Source organism: Micropterus salmoides, unplaced genomic scaffold (genome assembly GCF_014851395.1).
Source record: "Micropterus salmoides isolate LMB-PRFRI ecotype aquatic unplaced genomic scaffold, ASM1485139v1 Ms_hic_scaffold_4, whole genome shotgun sequence".
Taxonomy (NCBI): domain Eukaryota; kingdom Metazoa; phylum Chordata; class Actinopteri; order Centrarchiformes; family Centrarchidae; genus Micropterus; species Micropterus salmoides.
The window spans coordinates 8,949,286-8,970,435 of NW_024043372.1; the positions used below are offsets into that span (position 1 = coordinate 8,949,286).

The 21,150-nt window shown below is 38.5% G+C and overlaps 3 protein-coding genes across 3 annotated transcripts; 2 read left to right on the forward strand and 1 right to left on the reverse strand.

The window, feature by feature from the left end:
* Positions 1 to 790: 790 nt before the first annotated feature.
* On the reverse strand, positions 791 to 10,327 carry dnase1l4.1 (deoxyribonuclease 1 like 4, tandem duplicate 1). Its single transcript, XM_038695664.1, has 10 exons — positions 10,171 to 10,327; positions 6,317 to 6,402; positions 5,469 to 5,557; positions 4,977 to 5,063; positions 3,869 to 3,981; positions 3,522 to 3,634; positions 2,703 to 2,860; positions 2,135 to 2,231; positions 1,034 to 1,142; positions 791 to 977 (listed from the first exon to the last, which is right to left on the reverse strand). Exons 2-9 carry the CDS (start codon positions 6,395 to 6,397, stop codon positions 1,056 to 1,058), a joined length of 825 nt encoding a protein of 274 aa, XP_038551592.1. The 5' UTR covers positions 6,398 to 6,402; positions 10,171 to 10,327; the 3' UTR covers positions 791 to 977; positions 1,034 to 1,055.
* Positions 10,328 to 12,828: 2,501 nt separating this feature from the next.
* Positions 12,829 to 14,912, forward strand: LOC119885583 (nuclear factor 7, ovary-like). The gene has a single exon (XM_038695666.1). It carries the CDS (start codon positions 13,158 to 13,160, stop codon positions 14,562 to 14,564), a length of 1,407 nt encoding a protein of 468 aa, XP_038551594.1. The 5' UTR covers positions 12,829 to 13,157; the 3' UTR covers positions 14,565 to 14,912.
* A 2,260-nt stretch (positions 14,913 to 17,172) lies between these two features.
* LOC119885584 (nuclear factor 7, ovary-like) lies at positions 17,173 to 20,570 on the forward strand. Its single transcript, XM_038695667.1, has one exon. It carries the CDS (start codon positions 17,430 to 17,432, stop codon positions 18,822 to 18,824), a length of 1,395 nt encoding a protein of 464 aa, XP_038551595.1. The 5' UTR covers positions 17,173 to 17,429; the 3' UTR covers positions 18,825 to 20,570.
* The last annotated feature ends 580 nt before the right edge of the window (positions 20,571 to 21,150 follow it).

Consider the following 21,150-nt stretch of genomic DNA (forward strand, 5'->3'; position numbering starts at 1 on the left):
GAAGTCATCAACTTTCTGCAGAGTCATTAGCTACAGGCCTCTAAACGTTGTGTGGCCTTCAGATTAGCTCAATAACAGTGCATAGAGTGCTTTATGGATTGGGTTTCCATGGCCGAGCAGCTGCATCCAAGCCTTACATCACCAAGTGCAATGCAAAGCGTCGGATGCAGTGGTGTAAAGCACGCCACCACTGGACACTAGAGCAGTGGAGATGTGTTCTCTGGAGTGACAATCCAATGGACGAATCTAGGTTTGGCAATTGCCAGGAGAACGGTACTTGCCTGACTGCATTTTGTCAAGTGTAAAGTTTGGTGGAGGGGGGATTATGGTGTGGGGTTGTTTTTCAGGGGTTGGGCTCGGCCCCTGAGTTCCAGTGAAAGGAACTGTTAATGCTGAAGAAGACTTGAAATTAGCAATTGAGGCAATGAGCTCAGCAGGTAATACATCAAGTGAGAAGTAGGCTCATTTTGTCAGATTTCTGAACAATCTGACCTTTTTTTAACCATTAGAGAAAGAATGCAGGTTTAAGGCACTTCTACATTAGCTTCACTTTTCAGACCCAGAGGTTCTCACTTGTTTTTAAAGACAAAATAACCCAACCATCATTTAACAAAAAAGTAAAATTCATTCTACATTTATTAATAACTGACACCCTTTGTTTTTAACTGGAAACAGTCTCACTCAATGACAGTTCTCACTCTGAACTCAGGAAGATGGCAGTGGTTGTTTTATACAGTCTATGGTGGAAACGTATGTCAAAGTTGGAGAGAGGAGTTTGTTGTGCTCATAAAGGAAATCCAAGCAAGACTTTATTTCCTAACGTTACTCCACGCACCTCAACACTCGGCACAGATGTCATGAATGGGGAAATTAGTTATATAGACCAAAACAGATTCTTGTACCAGGCTGCCGACATGTTTATTTCTGCTGTAAAGTTGTTCATTTTAACATGGAGGACAATGGAGATTGACTCGCTTTTGGAGTCAGCCTCATGCTGGCTACAATTTGGAGTCAGCCTCATGCTGGCTACAATTTTTGGCACGTCCGCATTGGCTTCATTTTTCTGCCCCGGATGTTGCTGCTTGTGTCTTACTGGACTTCAGCTCCACCTCCACAGGATAATGGTCGCTCACTTTCAGAGCCTGTAAAATACACAGTTTTTAAATTTGAGCGATTATATAATCCTTGGTCAATACCAAGTTGTGTTGGACAGAATCAGACTAGGAGCATAATTAGGAACATAATTAGATATTTCCCTCTTCTAAATTCTATATATACTACTGCACCACGAAACACACATACTTCTCCATGTGTGCAGAGTAACATTAACATTTAGTTAGCAAGTAATACCTCTAAAACTGATTTAGGAAGTATTGCAAGTTATGTAGTTCAGATAGATACTTAGAAAGGATGAACACTAAAATTTGTACATCTGGCAATATTCCATATTTCTCCCCTTTGAAAACAGATCCAAAACCAACATTGAATGTATCCGATTAACATGTTTAATCTGTGTAACCAAAGCCTGATTTCTTATTCCTCTGTGCCATAGAGTTGCATTGTTCATCCAAACTATGCCGCAAATGGTTAGAACACCTAATGTGTATTGATACGCCGCTGAAAATGGTCCCTAACAAATACACTATTTCCTCATGTTTGAGTGACATTTGTTAAAACTACAGTGACCAGTGGTACCAATGGGTTTGGACCTGAGAGCTTCAGAAGGATTAGGGGAGTCAAAGTATTGATAGTTCGGATTCAGGTGGTGTCGGTTTTTGTCTTTTTATGGGATTTGTTTACAATAACAAAAATATATAGATCATCATCAGCCTTATCGTGTAATATATAAAATCCAACTTGCAGATTGAAAGTTACTGAACATTTTCATGCTGACGATTTTGATTAAATACATGTACACTGTGTAAAGTATAATGTGTGTACACCAACATTTCCACTCACACATTAGTTGTCATGTCATCTGCTGAGTACTATATCATGTTAGAACCTCCTTGAATTTGATGATTTTATAACCTGTTCTGTAATGCCAGTTCAGACTTTAAGACTGACAAAGGCTTTAAGAACCACACAATAATTAAATAATTGTTCAAATGGAAGTGTGACAACAACAACAGACCTGCTCGTCAGTGAGTCCAAATGCCTTCTGGAAGTTGAAGGGTTTGGCAGAGTTTGGTACTACAGCCTGGAGCATGTCATCTTCGTAAACCACTATCCTGAACAGACACAAGCAGTATATATTTTACTCCTATTAGCAAAGTCGGCTGCTTGAGATGTTTACACTGCACTATAAGATACATTCATTGTACTCTCCTTTAAAGGGAAACTTGTCTAGCAGCAGCCATTACATAAACAACAAAAACATTTAAATGGATATACAAAAATACAAAACTAAGAAATTTATGGAACCTTCAAAATAACAATTAAAGTAAACAAACCAAAGGGAAAAAAAACCCATATAACACAGATTTAGAAACACAAAAACAAGCGTTAGAAAAGTATAAATGAATTGTCACTCTTTCTCTCAGGCAACTTGAATACATAAACATATATAATATTTTAACTTAAAAGTGTTATTAAATGATTTGATAAATCGTAATAATAGCTCATTTAAACTTCTCTTAATAAGAGGACGTTCCATTTATTCTATTTTCCAGCACTGGTGTGTGTGTGTGTGTGTGTGTTACCTGTCGTAAGTGTTGTCGTTTTGGTTGCTTGCTGTGGTGTCGATGTCATCTCCAATCAGCCAGTGGAAGTTCTTGTCACTACGGATACGAATGCCCTTCATTTTCTTCTTGGGTACGTACGAGCTGTCCGCATTGAAGTCGCCCAGGATCATCATGTTCTAAAGCACAGAGGTGGCTGAAGGCTCAGAGAGATGCAACATGTGTCAACAGGCTCCAAAACGTGTGCCCCTAATGATCTACATGTCTGGTTCTGGGTAAGACAGCAAACACTTTAATTTGTTATAATGTTGAATTATCCTTTTGATGACTTGCTGTTCTAATTAACATTATTAAACATGAGGTGATGTTTGTGGTTTTTAAGTGAAATGTCTCAACAGCTATTGGATGGTGTCATGATTTGGGGGTTTCCTTGTGTTCCTGTTCAGCCTTGTTATATAGTTGCATGTTTAGTCATTACCCGTTCTGTCTCATTCGTTCTTTTTCCATGTGAGTTCTTAGTCCATGTCTTAGTGTGTAGTCCTGGTTCAGTTCAGTTTGCCATTCAGATTTTACATGCATTCTGTTTTCTGTTTTATTGATTCTGGTCCATTGTCGTTCGTTCTGGTTTTAGTCCGTCTGTCTTGTCGTTGTCCCCATCTGTTTCTGTATCATAGTTTGTTTGGTCGCCTGTCTGTGTCAAGTTATGTTTTTGTCTTTGAGTGCCTTGTCTATTCTGTGTTTCAGTGTCGTGCTCTGTTTCCTGTTTTGATTTTGTTTTAGGGAACACTGTATTTGATTGTCGTTTGATTGTATTTGGCTGTACTGATGTTATGTCCTTACATCAGTCTTCCACTTCTTCTTGACGTCCATGAAGACATCGTAGAGCTCATCCAGCTCCTTCACAGAGTCCTCTGGTTTGGTGTGAACAGGGATCATCACTAAGTCCTCCAGCACTGCGGTGGGCACACACACACACACACACACACACACACACACACACACTTAACATTCAGACAGCTGCACACTGCAGTCATTCCCTCCTGTAAATCTTTCTGTTATGCTGAGTCCTAACCTTAACCCACAGAGGAGAGAACAGAGAAGTGCTGTTGTATTTTCCTAATTTTAATATCTTTTTGAAGGTGTTTGCTCCTCTCAAAGTGTTCTTTTGGGTACAAGATGTCTCATACCTGTATTGAAGCATTTGAATCGCAGGATGTAGGGGTCTCTAGCAAAAACGTCTGTTCCCACAGTCTTTTGGTCATCAAACTGATAGGTGTCCACCAATTTAACCATGTCTTCCCTACACACACACACACACACAAATCAATACATTTTATCTTGATTATGATTCTTCAGAATGATGAAGGACATGTTTCTGTCCCTGCGATCAGAGATATCTGTAGACATGAGGGTCCTGAATTATGGAGCAGCCGCCTCTGTCAAATTTCGTCCCACCTCCAGCTCTAAAACGCTTGATCGATGTCTTCAAAACAATATGTTTTATGTTGAATTAAATATCGTTTTCACTTTGTTTACTTCGTTAACTGTAAATTAAAACATTCGCTTTTGTATTGTATTTGATTAATTAAGCTTCTTTTCAAATAAAATATGCTATAACGTTATATACTGTCATTATTACAACTCTTAAATATGTTGCTTGTAAAACGTGTTTGCTTGAGTCAGATGAAGGCACGGTGCACGTGATCAGGATGGTCCCTAATTCCCCCTGGAAACACTAGCGGCAGTTAATTGTACTATGACAAATTAACGATTTTACTTTAAAGATGTCTTTCACACAAAATGAAACCTCACCGAAGCCTCTTACAAACAAAATATTAAAGAGACAAAACTTTTCCAGTAATGTGTATTGTTAATAAACTCATTTCTTGTGTCTTAATGACAAATCTTTATCCAGATGTTGTGATTCAACAACAGTTAGACATTTTTGCAAAAATATGGCTGAATCTATCACTTTTGTTTTGTAATCCTTTGGAAATCTTAAAAAGTCCCACTAAAAATTAAAAGTTTAGGAATACGCAGCTGCTGTTCCTCTTAACGGACAAAGTTACCAACTTTTTGCATCTTCTTTTTAGTCTGCAAGAGGTGATAGAAACATTTGAAGTTTGCCTTGAACAATAAATCAAGCAAAATCAGCACGTATGAAGAACAGGAATCTCCACACTGATACCTTGTACAGACAAACTGCTGCACATGCAGGCTCTAAACTCCTTTTATAACTCTTCTCAGTCATCTTTGTGGGGAACTGGTGAGAATGTGTTGCAGGTGAACACTCACCTGTACAGAAACATGAACTGCTCCTGGTACTTTTCCGTTCGGCCCAGACGTTTGCTGATTGTCAGAGTGTAGGGCCTCTTGTTGGATCTGGACAGACGATAGACATCTTTTTTAAGCACTGTGTGTTTATTGGCTCTGCTATTCCCATGTCACATAATATGTTAACACCACGCACCACATTTATGCAGGAGTGATTATTCCTAGTGATTTTGGTTATCCTGTAACTTTTCCTCTGGCGCCACAGTGAGGTGACTTTTGTGGTTTCTGAGTAAAGTGTCTTTACAACTATTGGATGGGTTACCATCGTGACATCAGTATTTTCTAAATGTTGTCAATGTACAGCCTCACAGAGCCACATTCCTCTGTTGTCTTGAGACCCTTAGTCTTCTTTTTATTAATTTGGTTTAAGTTACAATACATTTTGAAAGGCAGTGGAACCAACTTTCTGCTCTTAATGATAATAATAAAGACAAAAACAAAGCCTGCACTCACTTGTTGACGGCGTCCAGCAAGATTTTTACAGCCTCTCCTTTGATGTCCACCACCTCCAGGATCAGAATGATGTCATATCGAGACACGACCTGGGGGGGCAGAGAGCGAGAAGTGACCTTACGCGGCTCACCAATTTTTTTGTTTTTCCGTTTATATTTTTGTCTTTTAAACTTTATACTGATGATATAATTTGAAATATTACTCAATAATAAAGTATTAAGAAACTAAATGAGACTTTGTATGTTAGAAAATAAGAACTATTGTATTAGCACATGTTTTGAACGGCCACTCAGACAACTTCTTTGAGCAAATCATAGTGTTAAACATATAATACCAAACACAATACCAACATGTTGACCAGTCACCATGACTATTATAACAGTAAGATGACCTGCTGATCTCTGTGGTGTGTGGGAGAAGAACTTGATGTTTATCATCGTCTCTCTCATTTTCTTCCATCTCTGTCACGCTGTACATTATATTATAAACCAGATAATTTGTGGAAGGTGATCACAACCAGCAGATATCGATATCGACACTTTTCCACTTCTGGCAAGACAAAATGATGGAGTCCAAGTTCCTTGTTACTGAACTGCATAAGGTCAATAAAATCTGAGTTATGGAGGATCAAATCTGACTTTTGAACAATTAAAAACAGGTCATGGCACACTGATGTGTTCATTTCCCAGTGTCTAATGCATTTTATTTATTCATTATTTTGTTAACATATTTGACCATTTTAGTCATTCATTTTTCTAAACCGTAACTGATTGACTGACAGAAAGTTAATTAGCAACAATTTTGATGATCAAGTAATCCCTAATAAATAAAATTAACAATGTTGTTACCTTAGTCAGTACACTGAGGACATCTGGGTCTGAGACTTTGTTTTTCCCAAACTTCTGGACGTTAAAAGATGCTATTTTCATGGTCCCTGCAGAGAAAGAAAAGCAAGACAGACAGAAAGAGAACAGGGGAAGTGTCTGTTTAATGGATCTCTTTGTGTCTGAACGTGCACAGGTATGTGTGGTATTACTGTGTCTACTTCAGATAACCAAGTGTGTGTTTGTGTGTGTGTGTACAGCTATGGGTTAGCAGCAGCTGCTCTGGTTTGAAACATTTAAAACATTTGATATCATGTCTTTAAATAAGCTATATTTGGTGTTTTTGATTTAGTTATGGTTTTGGTGTTTTCCTTTTGAGGAGGCCTAGATTATTTTTAATTAAGCTTTAGTTTATGTTTTGGTCAGGATTTGTTAATGTTGATTTAAGAAAATAAAACCCTATTTGAGTCCTCATTGTGAAAAGTCAATTTTAACAGCAATAAAGTTACTGTTGAATTATTAGTCTAATAAATTAGCTGCTTTCTAAATTCTCCCTAAACAAAATCCTATTGACATCAATGCTTCAACACAAAACAACTGAGGAAAATGTTCAGGACTTGTTCTAACAGGTTCATTAACCTTGTCTTTAGACCCCCCTCCCAAATCCTCCCATCAGAACTCACCATCTACCTGCAGGCGTCTGCTTTATCTCAACACAGGATGTACTAACACTATACTGTAAATTTAGCTTTCAGCGCCAATCTGTCAGTTTACCATTTAGACTCCGACCCCGTCATTTACCTTTCATGTCTAAAGTAAAGGTTTCTGTTGAGAAAAAGCAAACAGATGTGCAGATATAACTAACAACCAGTCTGTAAATAAACGGGACTGTAAATGCATTGTCTTAAAGTCAGTGTATGTAAGCAACTTTTAATTGAGTATTTTACACTGTGGTATTGTTACTTTTAGTGTGTGTATAGTCCACCACCAGTGATAATCCACACAATGTCCAACTGAAAGACGGGTGTTTATTCATATTTTAGTTAAAAAGATTGTTTTGTAAATACTGAGAAATGAGATTATTAATTATTCATTAATTAAACAAAGTTGAAAACAGATTAAGAGACTGCAGCAAAATCGTTAAAAGAAAAAAATATCAATATTGTGAAATACATTTAACTTCAGTGTCCTGAAACCTATAATAAAATGCTTATTGATGGTAATTTCATATCCACCACATCTCTTACTTTGATACATACGCTGACAGACTGGTCTCACCTGTTTATTAATAAATAAACATTTGTCTTGTCATTTAAAACGTTTTTTTAAAATTCTGCCAAATGAATGACTATTCTCATAATTGAATTACTTTTTCTTATAAAACAACAACTTTATTCTTATAATATCCTGATATATTGTATAATTACATAAAATTATGTAATATTATAGTTTGTATTCTCAAAATTAAAACATATTATCATAATTACTTTTTCATTAAAATTCTAAAATAAAAAAAAATAAAAAAGGAAGAGTAAATTCCCTTCTTTTTTGGTTTACAACATCACCAACAAGACAGTAGCCTGAGGAAATAAAGAACGTTGCTGCAGTTTAGTGTCTCACCACAGGAATGTTATTGACTCGCTGCTCAGTCAAGGAGGACAAACCTCTTTTCAGCTCTGAGGTAGATCGCACACCGCCGGCAGTAAAGTATCTGTTATTTTCTTATATGTATGCATTTATTTCTCTGCTACAAACTGTATGTACAACATAAAATATTATTTTAAATAGCTTTTGTTAATGATTTGATCTATACCTATTTGGTATAAAGCAGTCTGCAATTTACAGTAAACAACGTCTTTGTGTGAATCAATATACCAACAGAATTCTTCTGGTTCCTAATATTGAATTAAAATGTTGTAAATACTGGAAATAAAATGTTGTAAATACTGGAGTTATTGCAAAATGTTAAAAACATATAAAACATATGGCTTCACAAAATGACGACAAATTTTCTTCGAACTTTCTAACCCAAAGCTTAAGTTCTTGTACCCCAACGCTGATGAGTACACCTGTTGTCATGTAATCCATATATTTTATATTTTATATTTTCTTCAATAATCCAAAGCTACTTTCGTTACTTTACTTTCCCCCCAGTTTTAGCAGCATATTAAAGGCATTTTCCCAAACTTCAGTTTTGTTTCATAGTGGAGTACCACTTTTTTTTTCTTCTTTCCACTAAAATACCCAATTGTTCGCTTGTTCCTCATAGTCTACTCTTCTTCCACTGTAACTACATCTGAGTAACAGTATAAATATAAATATTACAAATATTTTATTGGTAGTTATTTCATACAATGAAGTTACAATGTTTTTATTATGGCTACACCTCATCATTGGATATGCATGTTTTTAGATCTACTAAGGGTAGAATAATAAACACAAAGATGAATGAAATAAGAGAAACATCTTTACATCAAACATCTTTCAGCTGAAAATATTGACAGAAAATGTATTTTAATAATCTATGTCATTATTGAAGCTTTTTCTGGTCCTAGCTTTAAACGGGAATGTTTGCTGGTTTTCTTTGGGTTAGTTTAACAAAGCAAGCGATGTAAAGACGTCACCTGGAGCTCTAAGAAGTTGAAATGGACCTTTTTCATGATTTTCTTCTTGAATAATCGACAAAAAATAGTTAATAAACAATGAAAATCATTTTTACATCATCTATACGCGAGGATGGAGTTTAACTGTTTGTTTCTCTGCCTTCTTCTGACTACTTCATTGCTGGTTGGTGCTTGACAGGTAACTCATAAAACAGGTCATACCTGCTCCATATGAAAAGTGCAATAAGATAACGTCTGTTATAAATTGGCGCTCTATAAATGACATTGAATTGGATGATCATACATGCAGCTGATAACAGCTAACACATTAATGGGATCAGATGTCAGTGTTGCCTTGACTAGCCCTGTGAAAGTGTCAGATAGTTGCGCCCGTTTGTTTCTACCTGCTGGAGATTCTCATGCAAGTGACGTCCTGTTTGCTCTCACTGCAAAGTAAATATAAAAAACAGTCTGTGATGTCTGAATGGACAGCCAGGAACTTTTAGGGTAGAGTTAAAGTGGATAAACACAAGCCTGCAGACTGTCACAACTTATGTGCCTCATTCTTTCAGACTGTAAACAAGAACTGGTTGGATCAGTATCAACATAAAGAATTGGGCAAGAGTACAGCAGCAAGGGAAATAACTGTAACTTTTCTGTATTGATGGTTTATGTTGTGAAATACTTGTTGTTACGTCTTGTGTTTCTGACTTCATGGTTACCATCATTTTCATTATTCTGAGCATCTGATGCAGAGCTCTGTTACCCTTAAATCTGATAATCTCAAGTCCAATCTCATCCTGTTTTGAACAATAACCACGCACAATGATAAGCTACAGTATGTTGCACTGCTGAGTTTTTTACCCATGTTAGCCACTTTGCATGACCTGGGCCCTTTGCTGCATGTCCCTGCCATTTTGTCTACCTCTGCTGTCACTATCAAATTAAGCAGAAACACTGGAGAGGAAAACATAAGTCTAACAAAAGTCAAATGTCTCCACCAACTGTTGGGTGTATTGCAGTGAAATTGGGTACAGACATTTATTGTCCCCCGGAGGCAGAATCATATTTCTTTGGTGAGCCCCTGAATTTTGAAATATTTTTGAACAAAAAAATACAGTATGTGAAACGTTACATATGTCCGGCATCTTACAGGGATCCTGTTATCCTGTTATTTAAATCACTGTTATTGATTTAAATTACTCTGTTTATCTGTAAGCAGGTATTCAGCTCAGCATGAGAAAAAAACAGACAAAAAGACAACTTGTTTCTCACCTGCAGGAGGAGGAGAATCTGCTGCTGCTGACAGGACCTGAGATCAGTTTAGCTTATTCCCAATAAGGACTAAATAAAGTGTAGGAAGAGAAGAAACCCTTTCTGTGCGCTTTACGACAAAAGCACTTGAACCTTCAGTCACTGTAGTGGGTGATCACAGGCAAGATGATTGGTCAAAGGCCAACCAATAGTAGGGGTTTGACATAGATAGAGAGAGAAAAAAAAGTATCCTGCCCTGAAAAATGTTTTCCTGTTGTATATGTAAATGTGTGTAAGAGGATATTATATAAAAGGACGTGTATGCTACCTTTGACTGAGGCTGACAGAGGTATTATAAACATGATCCACTCAAAGTTTCATGTTCTGAAAACAAAAGCAGACCTTAAGGAGGAGCATTAAATGTGTGTGTGTGTGTGTGTGTGTGTGTGTGTGTGTGTGTGTGTGTGTGTGAGAGAGGATGTTTGTCTGCTCTTGGTTGCTCAGCAGCAAATCTACAGAGATCAGACACCATGAACCCACAATGCAGTGACACGTGACACATGCAGAGGAAAATGGTTTACCCAAAAACATACATACACAAAAACATTAGGCTTGTTTGAGGTTAAATTAGCTTTCCTTGTGACGAAAAACTGCAGTCCCATTGCTGTCCCAATGTGAGCGTGTGCACAGGGGCCAGCACTGGGTTGCATCAGCAAATTCAATCGCATGCAGAGCTGAAATGAAGTAACATTTATGTCGTAAGTGTCGACCACAATTTCAACACGGAGGAACGCATTCAAAGCGAGTCAGCAAAGCATACATTTAAAAAGCTATAGAGACAAAATCAGACAGAGCGAGCCCTCGTGCCTCTGATATCTCTGTGATTTGGACAAATGGTTGCACCTGACATTTATCTGACTTGATGTACAGAGCTCAGAGTTACTTAAAACAACATTGGCTTGTAAAATACAGGCAAAAGTTTCTAACATTCAATTCAGTTTTACTTATATAACGCCAATTCATAACAGAAGTTATCTCATTGCCCTTTTCATATATAGCAGGTCCAGATCTTTGTCTTTGTAATATTATTTACAGAAACCCAACAATTCCCACCATGATCAAGAGCTTGGCTACAGTGAAAGTCTCCATTTTAACAGGCAGAAACTGCAAGCAGAACCCAGATTCAGGGTGGGCGGCAATCTGCCTCAACCGGAAATTGTCAGATGAAGGTTTCTCAAAAAACAAGCCTTAAAGATGCTCTGATTGGCCACTGACTATAGCACACATGCAGGAGTCGGCTATTGATGTCTTGATCTCTTCACAGAGGACGAAAGGACCGTGTGGGCTGTGTGCTCATACAGTAGCTGTCATTCTACACTACATTTGTTTCACATTATGAATTTTACATTTTTACACATTTTCTGCTGCGTAGAGAAAAACAGATCTAATTTATGGTTAATGTAAATTACGAAAATAATCACTCAAATCAATCAAATGTAGGTAGCTTGGCCCTGTGCTGTGTTTTGGGAGGTGCAGCAAGAAGTATTTAGATCTTTGGTAACACTTTACAATAAGGGACACAACATTTTGACCAGGGAACAAGTGAGGAACCAATGAGAAACAAACTGCTAGCGAAACATTCGTCTACTTAATGAGTAACTCTTAATCAAATTTTATAGACTAGCTGATCTACCTCCATAGTATTTATTAATGATTCCTCAATAATCAAGTCGTTCCTGATTTGTTCCTCACTCATTTCTTAATTAACTAATAATAGTTAATCATTAGCTACTCCTGCCAATTTGATTATGTGTTACTCACTAACTAATGGTTCACTGTTCCCTGTTACTATTCAAAATTGTATGTTCCTTATAAGTGTTACCACATCTTTTACTTTTTACTAAGTAAAATTAACAACACCGCAGTGTAGAAATTCTCTGTTACAAATAAAAGATGGACAACTCCAAATCTTGCCTACAGACCAGTGGTCTAGTGAAGACCCTTGAGAGAGATGGATTACCTGAACGGCATTTGTATTTGCACTATTCTTTGTACATGTGGTTCTATCCATCTCTCGTCCTTCCCTCCCTCCCGTTGGCTTACATTTTGCAAATGCTTAAAGCACGCTGAGGTTTTGGAGCCACGATGAAATGAACAAAGACTAGTGTCGTGTTTCAACAAGAAACAAAACAGACTTTAGGTGTGTCACTGAGAGATACTGATGGGAAGAGGAAAATAAATGTAGTTGGAAGTTGAACATCCAAAATAAATAACTACTCTTTTCTCAAAGTGAAAACAGAATACGAAGCTATGAGAGTGGTGAGAGTGAACCAGAACAGTGAAGTTGTGCACCAGACAGGTAACGGATGAGCTGAAACTCACTATAAAGATCTGTAAAGCCGAGGAGAGCAGTATTCCAGTTAAGGTATCTCATTTATTTATTTTTTTGTATTAAACTGTTGGTGTCTCTGCTGAAGACTAGTTACCTGTTGTGACTTGTTTCTTGTGATGATGGAAAGCTGACAGATTGTTTTGTATGTGTTTTTCCATTTACCCAGAAACACAGACAGCCTACAAGACAGAACTTGTTTTCTTAGTGCTCTTCCCATGAAAGGTATGTTGGTATAATGATGCGATCTCAAAGCATTGTGATAGTTTGTATTGGGGGTTATGGTTTCACATTTGTCATTTATTGTCCTCAAAATACTCCTTCAATTGAAGCTCCACCTTTTAATGTCATCTGAGACAATCAGGAAATAGAGGTTATCTTCTTCATGGCTCATTCACAGGAGATGCACCCTGAGAGACATAACATCCATCTTCATAACGGACAGGAGAGGTACAAGATGCAGCACTGGAATACTGAATACTTCAACTGGAAGGAATAAAAAACACAAATCAAAGTGAAAGTAACTAAGGGAACTTCTTGCAGCAACAAGGGGAAACTGACTGTCTTCCTGTTTTAGCGTTCTGCCTGGTGTGTTTCATTCGATTCTCTCAAGGACAAAATGGCTTCCTGTTCAGAGAGGGATCTCACCTGTCCTGTCTGCCAGGACATCTTTAAAGACCCTGTTCTCCTGTCATGTAGCCACAGCTTCTGTAAAGCCTGTCTGCAGAGATGGTGGAGAGAGAAACTAATAAATGAGTGTCCGGTTTGTAAGGAAAGACCTTTACCTAGTGATCCACCACTTAACCTGGCATTAAGAAACCTGTGTGAGAACTTCCTAACGGAGAGAGATCAGAGGGGTTCAGCTAAGTCAAAGTCTCGCTGCAGTCTGCACTCTGAGAAACTCAAACTCTTCTGTCTGGACCATCAGCAGCCAGTGTGCCTCGTCTGCAGAGATTCAAAAACACACAACAACCACAGATTCAGACCCATCGATGAAGCTGCACAGAATCACAGAGAGGAGCTCCAGAAATCCCTGAAACCCTTACAGGAGAAATGGAAGTTCTTGAAAGAAATGAAAGGAAACTGTGATCAAACAGCAAAATACATTAAGGTCCAGACTCGACACATAGAAAGGGTTATTAGGGCCGAGTTTAAGAAGCTTCACCAGTTTCTACAAGAGGAAGAGGAGGCCAGGGTTGCTGCTGTGTGGGAGGAAGAAAAGCAAAAAAGTAAAGTGACCAGGGAGAAGACTGAGTCTGTGAGCAGAGAGATAGCAGCTCTTTCAGACACAATCAGAGCCACAGAGGATGAGCTGAGAGCTCAAGACGTCTCATTCCTGCTCAACTACAAGGCTGCAGTGGAAAGAGTCCAGCAGCGCCCCCTGCTGGAGGATCCAGAGCTGGTCTCAGGAGCTCTGATAGACGAGGCCAAACACCTGGGCAACCTGACCTTCAACATCTGGAACAAGATGAAGAAGGTGGTCTCCTACACTCCTGTGATTCTGGATCCAAACTCTGCTCATCCAGAACTCATCCTGTCTGGAGATCTGACCAGCGTGGGACGTGGACAGAGACAGAAGCTTCCTGAAAACCCAGAGAGGTTTGATTCATTCATCTCCATCCTGGGCTCTGAGGGCTTTAACTCAGGGACTCACAGCTGGGATGTTGAAGTTGGAGACAGTACAAGCTGGGTCCTGGGTGTTGCAGCAAAGTCTGTCCAAAGGAAGGGAGACATAAAGACTGGATTGTGGCGAATAGGCTTATTTAATGGTAAATATGCAGCGGCCTCCCCATCAGATCCACGTATTGTTCTCTCAGTGAATAAGAATCTCCAGAGGATCCGAGTTCATCTGAACTGGAACAGGGGAAAACTGTTATTCTTTGATCCTGATACCAACACACACTTGCACACCTTCACACACACTTTCACTGAGAAGCTATTTCCATACATCAGTAATAAGCATGAACACCAACTAAAAATATTACCATTGAATGTCTCTGTAACAGTACAACAGCTCAGTGAGTGATGACGATAGTAATAATCTCTTAAATGTGAATACCAAACAATTATGGGTTATTTTCAAATCTCATTGTCTTTGTATTTACAGTGTGTTAAGTAATAATTACAGTACTATCTTTTGTGTGTCAAATGCTCACCCTGTAGGTTTGCAGGTTTGAAGCTTTCTCCTGCAGTCAGCCTGAATAACAAGGCAAAACTATACTGTATCAAAATGTACATAGAAACTTCTCAAAACACTTCAGTAAAACCAGCTTCTCTTTTTATATACACTTGAGATTTCTTCCTTGTCTTTATGGTGAGCATTGGTTGGGTGAGGAAATGTTGACTGAGGCAATAAAAAATATATTTGACTTGACTGTGATTGGTATTTAATTGATATAGTATGTTATGACTGGCTGTTTCAGGTTTAATTCAATGATGGTACATTGTGATAATTACTTCCTGAGGTTAAAGTATTTGCTTTTCAATGATAGACTTTGAGTGGTTATGAACTCCATGAGGTTGAAGTGTTATTATAAATTATTATACAGGCCTTAAATAAGCAGTCAGAAGACCAAGTGGACTAAGGTTGTGCAACAAATTGCCTATGTCATATACTGCATCTTAAAAACTAATGTGTTTCTACTCAATTAGCTAGCTAAATTTGATTTTACTGGGGTTTTTTTACGTCTGTTCACAAATAAGACTCTATTTTTTTATTAGGGGTATTTTTAAGATAAGAGATAAGTTAAGATGGACTTTATTGATCCCACACTGGGGAAATTCACTTGTCACAGCAGCTCCAGATACAACACAGCACAACAGATAAGAAAATACACATTGAATAAAAATAGGATGGAAAAATAAAAGATAAATAGGAATAGAAAACTATTAATATAGTCATGTGTACTATCCCTCTGTCCTGGACTAAAAGGCAACTTTATCTACTAGGGCTGTCCCTTTTATACAAAATTCAAATTACCATTTGAACACAGAAAAGTAATTCTTTATTCAGTCTTCAATGATTCAAATGCAAATTTTACAGTACGTAGAAGTGTGCAACATGCTTCCTGCTTGTATTACAGTGATGGGTGCTACAGCATACCCACTCTGATGCATTTGCTGCTTATTTAAATTAATTTACTAGGCTAGACTTTGCAGGGTAACTGAACATTTGTCAATAACTTTAGTTACAAACAACAACATTAAAGTGTCTTTTAAAAACGTAACATTCCTGTTTAGACACACTGAATGAAATGCACAATACACTGTTGAGCAAGTTTATGTTCCAAGGCTGGACATTTTGGTAATGTCAGTACTGTCAATGTGATTTTGACTGACGTTTTATTACTTCTGAAACAGAACCCTAAAGATAGGTTTGACTTTGGCTCTCTATATTACAATTAAACATGAATAATAAAATTCAAATTATTCAAAACGGTTTCGCAGGGCCACACATATACAAACAACCACTCACAATCACACTTAAGGGCAGTCTAGAGTCATCAGTTCACCGAGCCTGCATGTCTTTGGATGATGGGAGAAGCTGAAGCACCCAGAGAGAACCCACGCAGACACGGGGAGAACATGCAAACTCCACACAGAAAGGCCTGGGATGACCAGGGTTCGAACCCAAGACCTTCTTGCTGGGTGTGGACGGTGCTAACCACTGCAACACCGTGGCTAGACATAAATAAACATAAATATTATTATTATTATGAATTATACCAGAGACATACGGCATCAGGTTGAATGAGTCAGTAATGTTTATTAAATAAGTGGCATAATGTATGATGAACCATCAATATGGATATTTAGGCTAAATCTCCTACAATAGTAATTATCTCATGGATGAAGACAATGGAGGATAGAAATTCAGAAAGTTATGCTAAAAAGCTGTTTGTTGGTTTTAAATTGAGACACAGCTGACAGCTGGTTTTGACAGCTGATTTTTAACATAAGCAACTCAAATGTGCAAAGAAGATGGCAGGTGTAACTTGGTGTGAGCAGGAGACAGACAGGTAGCTAGTAGTAGGCGAGGTCTGGTTCCAGAAACTACCTGGCTGCAGATCCAGGTAGTAAAGTCACTGAGGTGTACTGAGGAGTCTTGAAATAAAAAGAACAAAACAGGTGTAACCAAACAGGCTAAAATACAAGAAACACTAGAGACCACATACTAAGTTGGCCTGAGGTACATTAGCATGAGGGGTAAGGAATAAGGAGTCCAGTGCACCTCGAGGAGTTCAAGTAACTCAAGTCTGGAGGGCAGAGTTTGACTAAATGGCAGCAGGAACCAGTCTTTAGCCAGGTCCTAGTCAAAATGAGAAAATCCAAATTATAGGATGCAATTAAATCATTCAGGATAAAAGTGTGTTGGCTGGGGAGATAACTGTAAGGGGGGCAGTGGTACAGTTTATGTAGTGAAGATTTTTATTAACCTGCCTAGTGGTGCAAAGTGGACAAGTAACCCTATTTGTTACAACAGTTTTAATAGGGACATGAGTGAAGGTGTGTGGGACAGGGAAGGACAGTAGGGGGTGCCAATACCCAGGTCAGTAGATTGAGTAGAAATCATAGAAGAAGAAGAACTCCACCTCCAACTCACCTGAGACAAGCCCAGAATGAATGTTGTTCCACCAGGAAACGGCACACACACACACACACACTGAGAGACTGATCTCTTTCAGACAAGACCCACAACTCTCAACTTCCCCTGACGGAGAAAAGCTACAGCAGAAAATTCTGGGAGTACTGTCTGCATTCATGGAGGTGAATTTAAGGAGGTAAAATGACTGAGAGTGAACTTTCTAGAGGAGAGAGATGAGCCACAATTGACTGACTTCCTGTTTAACGTTCTGCCGGGTGAGTTTTCAGCCTCACTCAGACAGAGAAAATGTCTTTCCGAGCTGAGGAGGATCTCTCTTGTCCTGTCTGCCAGGACATCTTTAAAGATCCTGTTGTCCTGTCATGTAGCCACAGCTTCTGTAGAGACTGTCTGAGGAGATGGTGGGGACAGAAACAAATACAGGAATGTCCAATTTGTAAGAGAAAATCATCAAGGAGTGATCCGCCTCGTAACCTGGCGTTAAAGAACCTGTGTGAGGCCTTCTTACATGAAAGAGATCAGAGAGCTTCAGCAGAGTCTGGCGCTCTCTGCAGTCTGCACTCTGAGAAACTTAAGCTTTTCTGTCTGGACCATCAGCAGCCAGCATGTCTCGTCTGCAGAGATTCAAAAACACACAACACACACAGATTCAGACCCATTTATGAAGCTGCACAGGATCACAGAGAGGAGCTCAAGAGGTCCCTGAAACCCTTACAGGAGGAACTGAAGCTCTTTGAACAAGTTAAAGGAAACTGTGATCAAACAGCAGAACACATTAAGGTCCAGGCCCGACACACAGAGAGGCGGATTAAGGAGGAATTTATGAAGCTTCACCAGTTTCTACAAAAGGAAGAGGAGGCCAGGATCGCTGCTGTGAGGGAGGAAGAGGAGCAGAAGAGTCAGATGATGAAGGAGCACATTGAGGCTCTGAGCAGAGAGATAGCAGCTCTTTCAGACACCATCAGAGCCACAGAGGAGGAGCTGAGAGCTCAAGACGTCTCATTCCTGCTCAACTACAAGGCAGCAGTGGAAAGAGTCCAGCAGCGCCCCCTGCTGGAGGATCCAGAGCTGGTCTCAGGAGTTCTGATAGAGGAGGCCAAACACCTGGGCAACCTGACCTTCAACATCTGGAACAAGATGAAGAAGATTGTCTCCTACACTCCTGTGATTCTGGACCCAAACACTGCCAACCCAGAACTCATCCTGTCTGAAGATCTGACCAGTGTGGTACGTGGACAGAGACAGCAGCTTCCTGAAAACCCAGAGAGGTTTGATTCATTCATCTCTGTACTGGGCTCTGAGGGCTTCAGTGCAGGGACTTACAGCTGGGACGTTGAGGTTGGAGACAATACAGGCTGGTTTATTGGTGTGGCAGCACAGCCTGTCCAGAGGAAGGGACAAATAAAATCTGGGTTCTGGCAAATATATTTATACAATGGTAAATACAACGCACGTATTTTAGGAGAGCTACCCACTGTTCTCAAAGTGAAGAAGAAGCTCCAGAGGATCAGAGTTCATCTGGACTGGAATAGAGGAAAGTTGTCATTCTCTGATTTTGATACGAACATGCACATACACACCTTCACACACACTTTCACTGAGATGCTGTTTCCATGCATAGGCAATTTGAATCAATTTCCACTGAAGGTATTACCAAGCAATGTCTTTGTAACAAGAGAGTAGCTTAGTTAGTTTCCACCTGATAAATTTAATTTTCAGTCTAATATTCGATCTCCTTTCAACTTTGCTTTGGTCTCCACCAACCCCTGAGAAAAATATCTGTCTGTCTCTTCAGCTGTTAGATGGTCAACTTTCTTTATCTCTGTGTCTGTTTGCTGTTTGATGCTTAGTGGGTAGTGTGCATATGTTCATGTTTTTTTAATGTGTTCATGAGAGTGTCTGCTGACAACAGCTGCCCGCTGCTGCTGGAAACGCTGAGACTGAAACATACAGTAAATGTGTCATGAAACCAAAACTACGAGCTGAAAGAGGCTAAAAAGCTAATTTGAGCTGCATAAGTAGTAAAACTACTCTGTTGGTTCAACAGAAAGAGCGACCCTATTCACAGGTCAAGTATTGATCAGTGAAGCTTGAGATTGAGTCACATGACTGAACCTTACCTTCAAATTTGCATAGCTTCTGTACAGATCTTGAAGTGACATATTTTCACATCTTGCACATCTGCTGTAACTTGAAACGGCTTTATATTGCTACTGAGTGCTGTACGTCTTCCACTTATTGTATACTACATATGTTTATTAGGTTTTTGGTGTATTTATATATATATATATATAGTCAATAACATATGAATACATATAACCTACATTTCATATATTTGATGTATCATTCTTGAATTAGGAATGAATGATTTACCACAGTATGCATTAGAGGCTGAGGAAAAGTCACCGGGGTCGGACCGGGTGGGTAGGTCCATTTTCATATATAAATATGCAAAACATTATTTTCAGATTTCATGGGAACATGATGGGACAGGAGTGTCCCCTTCTATGCATTACTATTAGTTTGTATTTTTTTAGTATTTATTTAATAGCCAGTAATTCACACTTGACACGCTCATTCACACTTATCATACCTTTCTCTTACACTGCATGGCCATGAACATCATATGGTACAGGAAGCCTCCTGCTCTTGGCAAACTTATCATCTCTGGTCAGTGAGCCTCCAGTTCCATGTTGTGTAAGATACGTGGACCCCAGTATACTTGCTTTCACGTCTAGTTGAAGATGTGCAAACAATGGGAAGGCTTTCTAAAAGATTTTGAAACTTGGCAGCAGACATTTTCTTGTTTGTATTAAATTTTCTGCTTTGCTATTGCTATCTAATGCTAACGGCTGCACTTACTTGTTAAGAACTAAATGACTTTAATCTCTTTTGCTCTGGCAGGCAAACATCTAGCTCTTCCTCTTTTTTAATAGCAGCTTGGCCTTTAACAAATACCAGAAGACAAGATCATATCAGCCCTGTTTTCACCTCCATTGGTTTTAGATTTGATTTTAAGATTTTACTGTATACTTTTAAAGTACTGTACTTTAAAGTACAGCCTCAGATCCTCAGGTAGGGCTCTGCTGGCTGTTCCTAAGTCCTGGTTCAAGACTAAAGGTGACCGGGCTTTTGCCTTCAGGACCCTGTCAGCTCTGGATCTCCCTGCTTGAAGATCTGAGGCTGCAGAATCTGTGACATCTTTTAAATCACTTCTCAAAACTAATCTTTAAAAAGAAAAGCTTTTTATTAATGCAAGCATACTGTTTTATTATTGTTAGTATTATCATATAATATTGTTGGGTATTTGATTTGATTTTTGTATTATTTTAATTTTTAATTTTATTTGCCTCATTACAGTGAAATCTTTTAATCCTGGTTCAACCATGTAAAGCATTTTGTAACTTTGTTTTGACAATTACGGTATAAATAAAGTTTGTTATTATTATTGTTATTAAAATTCTTCCCAGTGTTAGTCACTTAGTACATGTAAAATAGCATTTTAAATATTTTATATGCAATTAAGTAGTTTAATCCACTGGTTGGGCTTCTGTAAATAACATCACAGAGTATGGTCTAGACCTGCTCTTTTATGAAAAGCGCTGTGAGATAACTGTTGTTGTGATTTGGAGCTATATAAGTAAAATTTAATTGAATTGGTTGTCAACCTGGGCGTAAGGCCTGTCACAAAGGTCACAAGATAAATCTGAGAGGTTGTGAGACAATTAACAGAAGAGTTCTGATACTATTTTTTTGGTGAATTGTTAATATGTAATCATTTTACCTCTTTGAGCCTCAAACAGTCAGAGTTAGTGTTAAAACCATGTGAGAAGGTCAACAACTCAACAACCAACAACTCATAGACATCTGAAATGTGACAAGGGGTTGGAAACCACTAGTTTAATCATGTTAATAATATCTAATACATAAATGTGTTGTTTATAAACATTTCGTGTGTTATATAAAATAAGGCATCTAATTTAGACCTGCTATAATACGTTAAGCCACA

Coding starts and splice junctions, on each gene's coding strand:
- LOC119885583 (XM_038695666.1), top strand. CDS start 13,158: ATGGCTTCCTGTTCAGAGAGGGATCTCACCTGTCCTGTCTGCCAGGAC.
- dnase1l4.1 (XM_038695664.1), bottom strand. CDS start 6,397: ATGAAAATAGCATCTTTTAACGTCCAGAAGTTTGGGAAAAACAAAGTC. Junction 3,982..4,976: donor CAGTTCATGTTTCTGTACAG/GTGAGTGTTCAC, acceptor GTGTGTGTGTAG/GGAAGACATGGTTAAATTGG. Junction 3,635..3,868: donor ATTCAAATGCTTCAATACAG/GTATGAGACATC, acceptor TGCCCACCGCAG/TGCTGGAGGACTTAGTGATG.
- LOC119885584 (XM_038695667.1), top strand. CDS start 17,430: ATGTCTTTCCGAGCTGAGGAGGATCTCTCTTGTCCTGTCTGCCAGGAC.